Here is a 13,353-nt window from a genome sequence, read left to right as displayed (position 1 = left end):
CAGTATAGCTCTCAACATGCAGATGCAGAATCTAACAATCCAGGAAATAGATAAGACAACCTTTTTTTTTCTTACCCATCATAAAATTACAGGACAGTAGTTCTGGGGAGGATGCTTTTGGCAGAGCATTCTGTGCTTTTAAATCTGTCTCTCTTTCTTAAGAAAGAAGACCAAAGTTCCCTCAAGTCATCTATCTTTGCATCGCTTTATAAAGAATCTGTTCTTCTTACATTCTCTTGTGTCTACAAACAACAATACTCTGTGTGTTCACTTGACTCCTCTAAAACTTCAGCATTATTTTTATTCCATTTCTGTGTTGTCTAATAGATGCTGTAAAATGTAAACGATATCAAGAGCAACAAATTGCATACTGAACGACTAAATGTTTAGAAGGGAATGTGTAGCCTCCTTTAGAATCTACTTTCCATAAAATGTATTGACTTTTTATTTTTAATCTTGGGTGTGTGCAGTACTTGTTAGTGGGCAGCATTCCAGCAGTAGAGCTCCGACTCCCTCTTTTGGCTTCTGTGGAGAAGTAGCTAAACTCTGGTAGGCTGCAGCACTGAAGTTTTTGGTTTCAAAGTGTTTGTACATCTCTAGTTAAGTAAAAGTTATCTCTAGTTAAATCAAGATTGCTAGCTTAATGCATCAGAATCTTACCAGGTTAAAAAATGAAATAGTCTCTATTCTGCTTTTAAAGAGATACCTTCTTAGTTGTGCATGCTGATAGATCTCTCTTTCTGAGGAAAATTGTTTTTTAAACATTTAAATTATACCATAGTTAAGAGAAAAATGATGATAAATCTGTGGTTGTGCCTTTTCCTGAGTACCAATTGCATGTGCACCTTAGTTTATATGAGGTGGATAAATAATCTGCCTGCTGATGGGAAGTAGTGATAAATTCCTTGCTTGCTTTGCTTGCACACACAGCTTTTGCTTCACCTAATAACCTTTCTCTACCTCCATCCACTAGTCTTCCCACCTTCTTCCCTTTTTCTCCCCATCACACAGAAAGGGGGAACGTGTGACTGTCTGGGAGGGTGCTTGGCTGCTGGGCAGGGTCAAACCACCACAGTCAGGTATTACAGAACTTGGTAGAAGATTCAGCATTTGGTGTTCTAGAAGGCTTGAGTTCAAGTCTCACAATATATGGTGAAAGTTCTGAGTAGTATGTTTCTGTTTAGTGGTGCGTGATGTTTCAGGTGGCTAATGAAAACTTCACAGGATAGTAGTAGCCTTTGAAAATCTTACACAAAACTAAAGCTCATTAGTGCAAGGTAACGAGACCTTAATCTTGCTGACTAATAAGTGAAATGTGGACTTTGTCAACCAAACTGAAATGCACGACAGAAAGCTAAAGATTAAATTCCAACAGGACAGGTTATATTCTTCAGTGGCTTTACAGTAACTGTGAAACATGGGAGTTTAAAACAAATAATGTCCTTTTAGGTACCATAACTAATTTCAGCTCAGATGTTTTAGAAATTGACACAATGCCAGTTATAAGGAAGAGAAAATGGTATCTGACACATCATAGCTGCCCCTCACACAGAAACTTACATTCTTAGCTGAATGCTCTCATTGCTATCGTCTACTTATTTGAAGGGCCCCTGTCTTCTGTAACTAGCAAAACTGATTGACTTTGTCTTCTGTAGATTTTGGCCATTGTTGCTTTTCCTTCACATTTAGCAAGTGCTCTGCTTAGGTGCATGGCTAATACGTGTGCTTGTTTGGTTTGTGTGTTCACTTTTCTTTTTGCAGTACAAGGGGGGTGATGCTCCTTTACAAGCCTTATAAGAAATGATGTATAAGCCATACTTTTCAGTCTTAGTACAGTTGGAAAAGGATTGACAAAAGACCTGTTTCAACTGCTTGACCTTTAGATTCTTCTAATTTCAAAACTTTGCTGTTTTCCCTCTCATAAAGCAGGTCCTAGACAAAGTTTAGAATGTATTTTGACTATCTTTAAGTGCAACTCTTAACAGTGTGAGAAAGCTGTAACCCAGTATATTGCAGATGACATTTAAAATTGCACTTTTGAAAGACAGGGTGGACTCAAGAAGTGTTAATTATGGACAGACAGTGGAGGAGCATTCCTTGGCCACCGTCCTCCCCCATAGCAACACAGACATCTGTTTGAGCCTGCCTGGGAGCTGGTTTCGCTTGCTGAAGTGGCAGAAAAGCATGTATTTATTGTGTTGTGTTGGTGAACCTAGTTGGCGGGGGGTGCTAGTGCCAGCCCAGCAATGGAGAGGGAGCAAGATTGTGCTCTTTGACACCTGGATGTGTCACTGGCTTTGCTGCCCTAAGAAACTGCACCCTAAGGGGAGCTGAAATATCTTTAATTTGCTGCTTTGAACCCCCAGGATCCATGTGTAACAGGCTGAAAACTGTTACGCTATATCAGGAACCTAAAAAGCTCCTTATGTCAGGGTCTGAATTTAGTTTAACAATAATGCTTCTTTCTTCCTTACGTGTCTTACCAGTACTGAAAAAATTGGGAAAGTGCCACTGACTATTTTTGAGATCATTGTTACATGTAGGCTTTTCAGGTCATGAGTTTCCTGAGTAGAAATACGAATTCTCCTCCAAAACAACCCTATTTGATGGTTACTTTTGAAGTATTTATCTGGATATATCATTGGACTGACATTGGAGAGAATGCAGCTTTGCATTTTATGACACATTCTATTGCTTTGATTTGTAAGAACAATTATTTTTAGATCTAGTTCAGTAAGAATTGCTTATGTTTACCTTTCTGTAGGTATGCTGACTGTGTTGGCCAGTGTTACAGCTGTAATTTTTTTGTTTTTAATTTTAAGAATTTAAAAGTGTGTCAGATTGCTACTGTGCTTAGCAAAAGGAGAAGAGAAAGCCTTAGAACAAGAGAAATGCATAGAGAATGCAAATGGGAAGGAATAGTGGTAAAATTTACCACTGTTCTCACCCAAGGCTAATCATAGATGAAACAGACAAATAACAGAAATGTCTCTTCTGTAACGTAAATCTCCTAGCTTTTAGGATAAGTCACCTAGGATAGTCACCTGTGATTATCCGTTGTAGCTCTGGTACTGTAGCTCTAAGGACTTCCTGGCCTATGCACACTTAAATGATGTGGTCTTCAAAGTAGTCTCAGCCCTTGACATAAGTGTGGAATTATTTGTTTTGGGGAGAAGGTCAAATTTGTTTATTTCTGAATCATTTTTCTAGGCTTTTTTTTTCTTTTTTTCCTTTTTTTTTTTTTTTTTTGTATCACCTTGCAACAAGCATGCACTGATTGTTGTAAAGTTTTTGTTTTTGTCAGGCTATTTCAGAAAGTATGCTTAACTCTGGAAGTGAACACTAGGTGGTACCATTTCATAACTGCAGTTTTCCTCAGTGCTTCAACTGGCTGAGCTTGAACTTCTCACTCCAGCAATTTTTTACAAAGGACAAAATTTATGATTCATACACTTTTAAAGAGGGTATGTTTAATTTTCAAATCTGATTCTGGCTGCCTGCAGTTCAGAAAAGTAGGCAAGAGTTTGACTAGCACTACTAAGGTGTTTTGAAAGATGCAATACGAGCAGCTTGCAGTGAGGTAGTAAAACCAACTTCACAGAAAGTGAGATGATGAGCTTAAACTGAAAGGCGGAGTCTTTTCCCTTGTTCCCCTTTAGTTCAGAACCTGTATGTGCAACAGGAAACGAGAAGAAAAGTTGAGACGTGACATCAGTGTGGCAGTCATTCTGTTCAGAAATGGGCTGTTTTCACTTCCTGTTTAACGCTTCCTTTATCAGCTCAGCACTGATACTGTAGTTCAAGAACTGCAACCATAAATTTAGCAATTCCCTCACAACCCTGAAGCTCTTGGGAGAATCTGTTATGTCCATATTAATGTTTTTTGTTTTTTTTTTTTTAAGGAGATATAACTTCATTTTGGAGGTTATGCAGTAGTAGGGGCACTGTAAACACAAACTGTTCTTGTGTTTCTTCTAGGAGCCAGTGCGTAAAGCCTGGGACTGGAGACCAGAAGTCACTGAAATGAGTAGTCAAATTTTTAAATCAATGACAGCAATACAGTTAAAAATCCAGCATCTGAAAACTACCCTTGCTGGTTTTTGGTTGGTAACAGTTTAGTGGTGTAAGACAATTTTAAAACACTGCCCCAAAATAGAACAGCTGAAGGGAATAATAGATTCTGCTTTCCTTCAAGTAGTTCATTTTTGGTTTCTTTTTCATAGTGCCTGTCATATAAAAGCAAGTTGAGGTAACCCACCAATAGCACACTGTACTTGGGATTCATGCTGCCATTTCTGTGTTGGGGATCTGTCTTGTGAGGTTGAATCCTTCCATCCAGCAACTAGAAACTGTATGCTGTTTGACTGCAAAGCTGTCCTATTAGGAGCACAACTTTTTTTTGTAGCAGGTCAGACTAGCTAGTGGTGTCAGTAGGCTAAAAACTCTCTTCTGGAAGAAGGGTTTCCATATTTGTACCATTTCAAAGTGTGTTTTGTAGTTTACTTAAGCACATTCAACACAGGTTGTTTTTTAATGAAAATGGGACAAGTGATTGGTGATTGTTTCTACTATGCCATCTAGGAAGTTTGTTATTTAAGAAACAGGAATTTTATTTCTCTTATGGATTCATTCCTTCCGTGTCATTTTTAAAACTGTGATGCCTTTGGGGTAAAAGGACCATAGGTTAGCCTTACAGAGTAATATTTATTGTACTTTCTGGAACCTGTTGCATCACAAAACATAAATCTTAGACTCCAGGAACTAAAAGGCGAAAACTGCCAGCTGATAATATTTAGATGATAACAAAATGTAATGGTTATGTTTTTTTCTTTGTTGTTGTTGTTGTGTTTTTTTTCCTTCTCTACAGATACAGATACTCTTTTTTTTCATTGTTAAGAAAAAACAAAGGACTGTAGCAAACGGACTTTTTATTGCAGGCTGAACTGACGTTACAGCTTCATTACACCTGCAGAATAATTAAAAAGTACTTATGGTAGAAAGGTGAAAGAACTGGAGAATTGCAAGTATTTTCTTCCTGTTGAATCATAATTCATTCCATGTAAATTAGATCAAAAGATCAAATATTAGATAAATCCTACTGGTCTCATAGAGGAACTCATATACTGCATAGAAGTACTTAGACTGACACAAGCTTCTAGTTTAAGTGTTACATACAAACGTTTATGGAATTTACAGTTTGAACTGAATGTGTCAAACTATGTTGTAGTTGGTAGACCACATTGCATAGTGATTGTTTCAGGACTTTAGGCTTTATTGTTCAGTTAGTCTGGTGCAGATTTCCAAAATCTCAATGATTTGTGGGAAAAAAAGGAAGGGAAGAGAACTTAAGGACACCTGAGTGCTGTGAAACTCATTAGGCTTCTGCATTCAGAGGATGAGAGGTAAACAATTGAGCTTCAGCTGTGTTGAAACAGATTTGAGCCCTGAAAGCTGTGCTTAGCTCTAAACAGTATATGGTAAACACTTCTGTATACCACAGGCTTAGGTATTGTGATACTTCTAAAAGAAATCATACCTGAATTAAGGTGTTTGATAGTTAAAATATTCTTGTACCTGTGCTCCAGGTAAGAAAGAAGAATGGTTTCAATTAAAAAACTGCTTTTTATGTTATCTATCTATATCTCTCTGACAGTGTCAAGTTAAATCAGTGCTAGCTGAAAACTGCAAACAGTTTGTCCTTGTATATGTTGCAAAGTATATTAAAAACAATTCTGCTTGGGAACAGATGGTATTAACAGGCAGGAATCCAGAGAAGGGATAACAATCTGTTATCTCTATGCACTTTTCCAGGGGAATAATCTTTTTTTTTTTTTTTTGTCGTCCTCTTTTTTTGTCCTTTTTTTTTTTTTTTCCATGACTCTTAAGAGCTTGGAATACAGTTCTGTGCTGATATGAACAGCGTAGTTCCACAAAGTTAAAGAAAAAATAATAATCTGTTGCTTTTCTTTTTCATTACAGCAGGAGTTGAGTTTGCCTGTGACTTTCTTTTGTTTGTTCATTTTTTTTTTTGTTTCGTGGTGGGTGTTTTGCTGTTGTTTTTTTACTAATCAGAATGATAATGATATCTGAGGTTGGGAACATACTGAAAGACACATACAAATTCTGGTAGTACCAAGAATGATGTTGAACTAGTAGGTCTCGAATTTTACTAGAGATTTGTGCTTAATAATTACTGTTTCAGCAAAAGCAAATTAGTTGAATTGTTTTCTTTTTTTTTTTTTTTCCTATCTTTTCTAGGGTCAAACTTGGATCGCTGTGGATTCAGAGGCTCTTCATATTTGGGAATGCCATTCAATCCCTCCAAGGTCAGTTATGCAAGTGTGGGGAGGAACTTTTTCAATTAGGTAGTAAATGATGATCTTGTGTCTTTTTTATAACAATAACTAAACAATCGTGGATTGTCTGGAAAATGGGGATTTTTGCACTGTTAATGCATTGAAACATTTGCACAGCCTTTGAGAATTAAAAGTACTACTAAAATGGTGGTGCTTGTATTTCAGGAGCAGTGAAGAAAGTAAAATACAGATTGTGGTTTGTTTTAGTGCGCTCTGCTTTTCTGAGCATGAGTAGGAAACTTTCTGTACCTCAAGAACTATCAGCAAACTTGGTAGTGAAGGGCAGAACAGCTCAGCATTAAGTGCCTTCCTCAGTTTTCCTCTTCCTATGATGGCAAGTGGATATCTGATTGCACCCACTCAAACATAGGCAAGGCTCTGCTCATCCCAGTTTGTCAGTGTCTATAAGAGAAGAAGGATGCTTCATAGCCCGTGGAACTGAGGTTCAAGAGAGGTAAGTCTACACAAATAGAAAGTGCCAGCAATACACGGTAAAAAAGAGGCAAGCAGAGGCTGCTAAAGATGATACTGAAGGTCTGATATGGTTGTAAGAAGGATGTAGATGCCAGTGTGCAGGAAGGACTGTGAAGCAGAGTATTTTCTATGTTGTGCTTGAGAATGAAGAGTCAAACCTCATTAAAGAGTGGATGAAAAATCTGTAAGAATACCAAATTATATATACTCAATTCTTCTGGAGGACATATAACAAATTCTTAAATGTGACTGAATGAATCCTGCAATATAAAATTGAGAGCAAAACCAAACATACTTATGATAATACTTATGATTGTAATGGAGATTAAAAATGTTTGGACTAGCTTGAGTGTGAGGCATGCTTTGGCCTCATTTTTATTTACTCTTAACAGCATAACTTCTGAGTAGCTTGTAGGAATATTAATCTACACGAGATTAGCAACTGCTTAGCCATTTTCGGCACTGGGAGTCAGCCAGGTACTCATGGCAATAATATTCAGAGGTTATGCTTTCTAACAAGGGAGAAATAATTATGAGGAGGGTTTTCTACATCTCTATACCAGGTAGTACAGCAGCATGTGATGGGCAAGGTCATCTGTCTCTTGGTTTGCTTTGGTATTTATCCCTTTTTACACTACAGATGGTGTCTGCAGTGAGCTCCAAATGTAGTAGTAAGATGAATTCATCCTGTGTTTTAATTGGAATTAACCTCAGTGGCAATCCTACCACCCACTGTGCTTGGAGGAAGGAAGGAAGCAAAACTTCTGCTTAAAACCTAAACTAATTTGGGATCTCTAGTGGTGGTTTACTGTGGTGTGGTACTTTGTTAAAAATAAAGCTTAAAAACAAAAGCGTAGACAATGATTTCAATAGTTATATATTAAAACAAAGACTGGGGTTAGTGAGAAGGAAACTGGTTGTCTTCTTTTTAATAAGTCACCTAAATAAGTTTACAGTATCATGGAACATCCCGAGTAGGAAGGGACCCACAAGGATCATCAAGTCCAACTCCTGGCTCCACACAGGACCACCCTAAAGTCAGACCCTATTTCTGAGAACATTGTCCAGATGCTTCTTCAAGCTGATCCTCACACATCTAGCCCTCCAGATCCTTCACCATCTTCTCTGCAGGGCTGCTGTCCAGCCTCTCGTCGTGCAGTCTGTACACACAGCCAGGGTTGCCCCTTCCCAGGTGCAGAATCTATCACTTGTTCTTCTTAAACTTCATATTATTGGTGATTGCCCAACCCTCTGGTTTGCCAAGGTCCCTCTGCAAGGCCTCTTGCTCTCAAGGGTGTTAGCAGCTCCTCCCAATTTAGAGCTGTCTGCAAACGTACTTAGTATACCTTGAAGTCCTGCACACAAATCATTTATGAAAACATTGACAAGAACTGGCCCTAGAATGGAGCCCTGGGGAATGCCACAAGTGACTGGCTGCCAGCCTGGGGTAACCCCATGTGGTCTAATCCTCTGAGCCCAACTCACCAGCCAGTTTTCACCATACTTATTATGTACTTGTCTAGCTATACGATGGGCATTTTGTCCAGAAGGGTACTTGAGGACAGTAAGTGCCATACAACATTGTGGAATAAAAGCGCTACAAAATGAATAAGGACATAACTGTACCAAACTGAGATAATGAAAATGTTCCATCATATTTTGTCAGAGTTTTGGGTCAGTGCCATGCAGTGTGGTAAATGCAGCAATCCAACAGCATCTCTTAATGAGCTAGCTGGTCTGTAGAGGGAACAAAGCGGTGGAATCGTGTAACCTGTGGAAAGTAGTTAAGTTTGTTTGTTACATCTGGAAAACCATTTGCAGATGGTTGTGCTTTTTATTCAAGCATTATTATGCTTTTCATTGAATCCATGTTAAAGGGAACAGATTTGCTTGATTTGTTTGGTATACAGAGGTTTAAAGGACCTCCAGCACTGTTCATGTAAACTGTTCCGAAATGACAGAGGAAATGAACAACTGGGAAATCCATTGTAATGACCTTGAGTTACTTTAAAGGTCTGGTCTTTTTTCTTTATTTGTCATTATCCCCAGTGCTGTCTTAGAGTATGTCTTAAGCAGTGTTTTAGTTCGTATCATCACAGAACTTGGTAAGTGCACTCAAATGTGCAAGCTCTGCAAGAGTGAGGCACACAAATTGGACTTCATATATGAAACTGAACTGGAAGGAGCACACCAAGTGCACTTATCCATTAGTGGGCCTACGGACCAAGGGTACGGACCTCAGCTGTCCCAAATTCCTCAGTGCACATGGTGTGGGCACTGGGACACCAGCACTGTGTTGCTCTGCATTTATTCCTTTGTGTAGACATAACCTTAGAGGATTAAATATATTTCTTCTAGTTGTTCAGGCTGTGCTTAACAACCGTTCCACAGTTTAACAGCTTTCTTGTTGATAGTTTTTTTGACAAGTAACTGCTGTCATTCTTAAAATAACTCCATTTTGCGTCTCTTGGCCCATGAAGCTCACAGCTCCAGGTGATGACAGCAATGTGCTTTTCGTGCCTAGGCAGATAGTTTGCGTAGTTGCTGCTGTTGCTTTGGTTTATAGTGTCCAGGGAGCCAAAATAGTTCTCTAGCACTAAAAGTAGTCTTTATTCATAGTATAGAACTTAAAAACAACTTCTTTTTACCAACTCTACAGGTGCCTGTTAAAAGTCAATTGCTTTGACTATAGTGTCTTTGTTAAACTTGGGACAGGCTTTTGCACAGTGTCTGACTGTCCTTTACAGCAGAAACAGTATAACACCACTTCCTCGTAGCCATGCAAATTTTACAGGTATTAGCAGTTATCTCCTGAAACCTTTGAGACGTGCTGTCATATTTTCTCCTAGAGAAGCCGCTGCAGTCCTGCTTTGTGATGTCATGGGGCTGGTTTCTACAACTGCTATGAATTCTCAAATTTTGACTCTTCATATGAAAAAATAGTTTTGTTTAGTTTAGTGGGTTTGCTTGTTTGTTTTCAATGAAACGTCCAATTCTTCTCCGTAGTGTCCCCTCAGAGGTATCCTGTAATCTGGGCTCAGGCGTGTCTGTTGCATTAGCAGGTGAACATACTGATGATGGTATATTGGTGTATATACGTACAAAATAAAGTCTGATGAGTAATATCACGGTGAGCTTGAAATAATTATATGGAGTCTTGAAGATAAAATGAATTCCAATACACTTAAAAGTTGGATAACTATGACTAGGGAACAAAATTTATTGCTCTTCTTTTGAATATCTGTATTCGTATTAAAAACAACAACAACAACAAATCATATTGCAAACAAAGATCTGTTATTCCATCAAAAGCTCCCCAAATCCTACCATATTTATACGTATAAAACTTCGTCTTGGCCTTTGCAAGTATGCCTTGTAAGTGATTCCTGGATGATCTCATATTTGATTTCTTATTCTTCTGTTTATTTTGATTCTATCATAATACTGGCTGTATTTATTGGGATTTGGGACTCTCAGGCAAATGTTTTCAAGTACTGACTGTTGGGCCCTCTATCACTTCTGTTGTTTTTGTTTTTTTTTAATAATTACATACCAAAATATCTATCAGTATACCAACTTACTATGTAAAGGATTGTTTCATTTACCACAAGATAATCCTTTACTAAAGGAGAGCTATTAGTAGTAAGGGTAGTTGTGTGACTTGCTAGCAGCTATTCTCGAATGCCAAGACCACCTTCCTATATAATGATGTTTGGAAATCATGCACCTGAACAGTCTTTTCTGTATTACTCGTACCTAAGTGTTTGCATGATCTTCAAAGATAGAAGGGGGTAGCAGGACTAATTTAGCTGTGAACTTCATGACTGTATGTCCAGCTGACAGACTACTATTTGTTTTATATGCGTCAGGCAAGTATAATTTTTACACCTTTTTAAAACTACCTCACCTGCAAAAGTTACACAACTCTGGCATTGCTAAAACACTGTATTTGGAGAAGCAGCGTGATACTGCTACATGTTGAAATGTTTGCAAGGAGAAGGAAGTGGGGAGAAAATTTGTACATTATCCAGATGGTAAAGTGATTGATACAGTTTCAGGGAGAGGATGCTATTACTTAATTTATTGACCATACAGTATATATGCTTATAACACTTCTTCTGCAGCCTGTTTTTACTGCAGTGAGTGATACTAGAAATACCTGTATTCAATAAAGAATAAGGACCCAGTTATTTAAACATGTTTGTAGGCTGCCAGAGCTTTACAGGCAATATGGAACTAGCATGTGTATAGAAAAGTAAAATAAAATCTTGTGAACCAGGAGTTTTCAGTTACTTTATGTAGATACTGTATGAAAAGTTGCCACTTAAAGGAGAGTGTTGATAACTGTAGATGCCTTAGAAAATTTCCTGAATATCCAAGCACACTTGTATTAGAAGATTTTGGTAGCATTTTCATAAATACGGTTTTAAAAAGTCTGAATGTCCTTAGAGTAAAACTTACTTGTTTAGTAAATGTAGTATTCCTCTAGAAGTAATGTTTTCAGAAGTAAAGTTGAGCTGTTTCACTGTATCTGCTACTGTTCAATTATTCCTGACATCAACATTGCTGTGGAGATAGGCTAGCTATAAGAACATGTAAACAGGGTAGTGGTGCACAGTTAATATTGATTTGCAGGCTCTGTGTGCTCCGTTGTGTGAAATCAACTGAGGCATCTTCTGTTTCCAGGTTATCCCAAGTAAGGAGAAATTAATTGTTCCCCTCATTCCAGTTCAAGTTTAGTTTTACAGATATTTGGAATCTTAGCTTTGTTCATAGCTGCTGACTGGACCTGCTGGGACATTCTGTAGGCAGTCAGTCCTAATAACAAAGAATCTTTACGAATATATTTTCAGCTACTAACGTGTGTCTCTCATTTCACTTGACAAAGCACATGAGCAGTTTTAACTACAGGCCTGGAACACTGAGAATCTTTTCAGGGCCAGAACTGGTTCAAGTCTGTGTTTTCAGAACAGGCACTTCTTTTCCTCAAAAATAAATTTATCAGCTACATTAAAATGAATAGTTTTTGTGTGTCAGAACAAGTTTGTATCACCCCATATGCCTGGGTTTCTGGGGCAGAATTTTACAGCTGAAATATATTGGTGCATCACAAGCAATAAGCTGCTATAATTACAATTTTTAAGGGGAAGGTATTCTGAGAAGCAGATTTGGAGTTCTGTTAGATTTATAATACCTAAATTGGTATGATAGGCTGAATTGTTCCTTCTGGGACTAGGTCCTGTCATACACTGAAGTTAGAAAAATGAGTTTGATGACTACAGTAGTTCTCAGACTACTACAGCCGTTTGAGTACATGGCTCTCCTCCATCCGTGGAGTGCTCGGTGGGGAAGCCTGTCTGGGACTGGAGCATCTTTTCTGGGGAGAGGCTGGGAGAGCTGGGGCTGTTCAGCAAGGAGAGGCTGAAGGGGGTCTCACCAAAATATACACATAGGTGAAGGCAGGTGCAAAGGAGACGTGCCCCATCTTTCAACAGAGATGCCAGGTCTGGAAATCAGGGAGTGAAAGATGCAGCACTCGACATTCCCTTCTCTGTTGCTTAGACAGAGCTTTTTCGGTGCTGTTGCAGCCACTTGTACTTTGCTTTGTGCCTCCCTTTCCCAACTGTGCGTGATTCCCTAGTGTAAGAACAGTCCCTTGCTGTCTAGTAGGTAGTAGGCATCTTTCTCCCAGCTTCTCATCTCATAGAATAATAGTCATTTAGGTTGGGAAAGACCTCTTAAGATCATCTTGTCCTCTCTTGAGATCATAGTCCAACCTTTATTTGAAGTAAAGCTTCCTGGCTTTGGAAATAAGCATGATTAAGCCTAAAAAATACCATGTACCTGCAACGCCATCTTATTTAACTTGTTTTTGTACTGTTCTTTGCATGTGTTTTCAGGTTGAATTGCAAAATAAAAAAAATTGCAATTAACAGAGTCCTTGTAAAGTGTGTTTCAAAAGCTTGCTTGGCACAGACGCTCAACATGGAAATGGCTTTTATCATGCTTAAAAACAAAGAAAAAGTCATCTTCCTTTTTCTGCAAACTGGGCCATCCCAAAGCCATCCTGTTAGGTGTATTTTGTGTTGTAATGCAGTGTACAATCCAGGATGTACCTACACCGCAGGGAAAAATAATAAATTTGGCGCAGCTGCATTAATGTCCCCTGACACCCATTTTGTAATTTGTACCATGTGACTTCTCATCATTTAGCTCTAATTGAAGCTTCTCATTTGACTTTATTTGCTGTCTGAATACTTTGTTTAAGCTCTGGTTATTGTTTTAAAGCAGAGATGAAAGTAGCTGAGGTGCTAATTTGTTATTGCTTCCATTTACAAGAGAGATTACTGGTAATCCCTCACACTGCTTTCTACTTGTAGATCATTAGATTCTAAAATGTCTGTGGAAAGGACTTCTGGAGGCTTGGATGTTTATTAGACTGCTTCCTCAACTCCCAGGAAGCTCATGTCCAGTGTGCCAGAACAAATTTTGGTATAGATGACGTGCTGAAAGCTTGAAGAAA

The 13,353-nt window shown here is 38.4% G+C and overlaps 1 protein-coding gene across 1 annotated transcript in view; it reads left to right on the top strand.

Annotated features, from left to right (window-relative positions):
* The window catches only part of PGGT1B (protein geranylgeranyltransferase type I subunit beta), a 36,607-nt gene that overhangs the window by 7,253 nt on the left and 16,001 nt on the right, over positions 1 to 13,353 (top strand). The window contains 1 exon segment of the mRNA XM_068666657.1: positions 6,259 to 6,326. Coding sequence (XP_068522758.1) covers positions 6,259 to 6,326 — 68 coding nt within the window.

This window comes from Anas acuta, chromosome Z, assembly GCF_963932015.1.
Source record: "Anas acuta chromosome Z, bAnaAcu1.1, whole genome shotgun sequence".
Lineage (NCBI taxonomy): Eukaryota > Metazoa > Chordata > Aves > Anseriformes > Anatidae > Anas > Anas acuta.
Note: the sequence above shows the minus strand (reverse complement) of the source record. Positions and strands in the feature narration are given on the sequence as shown.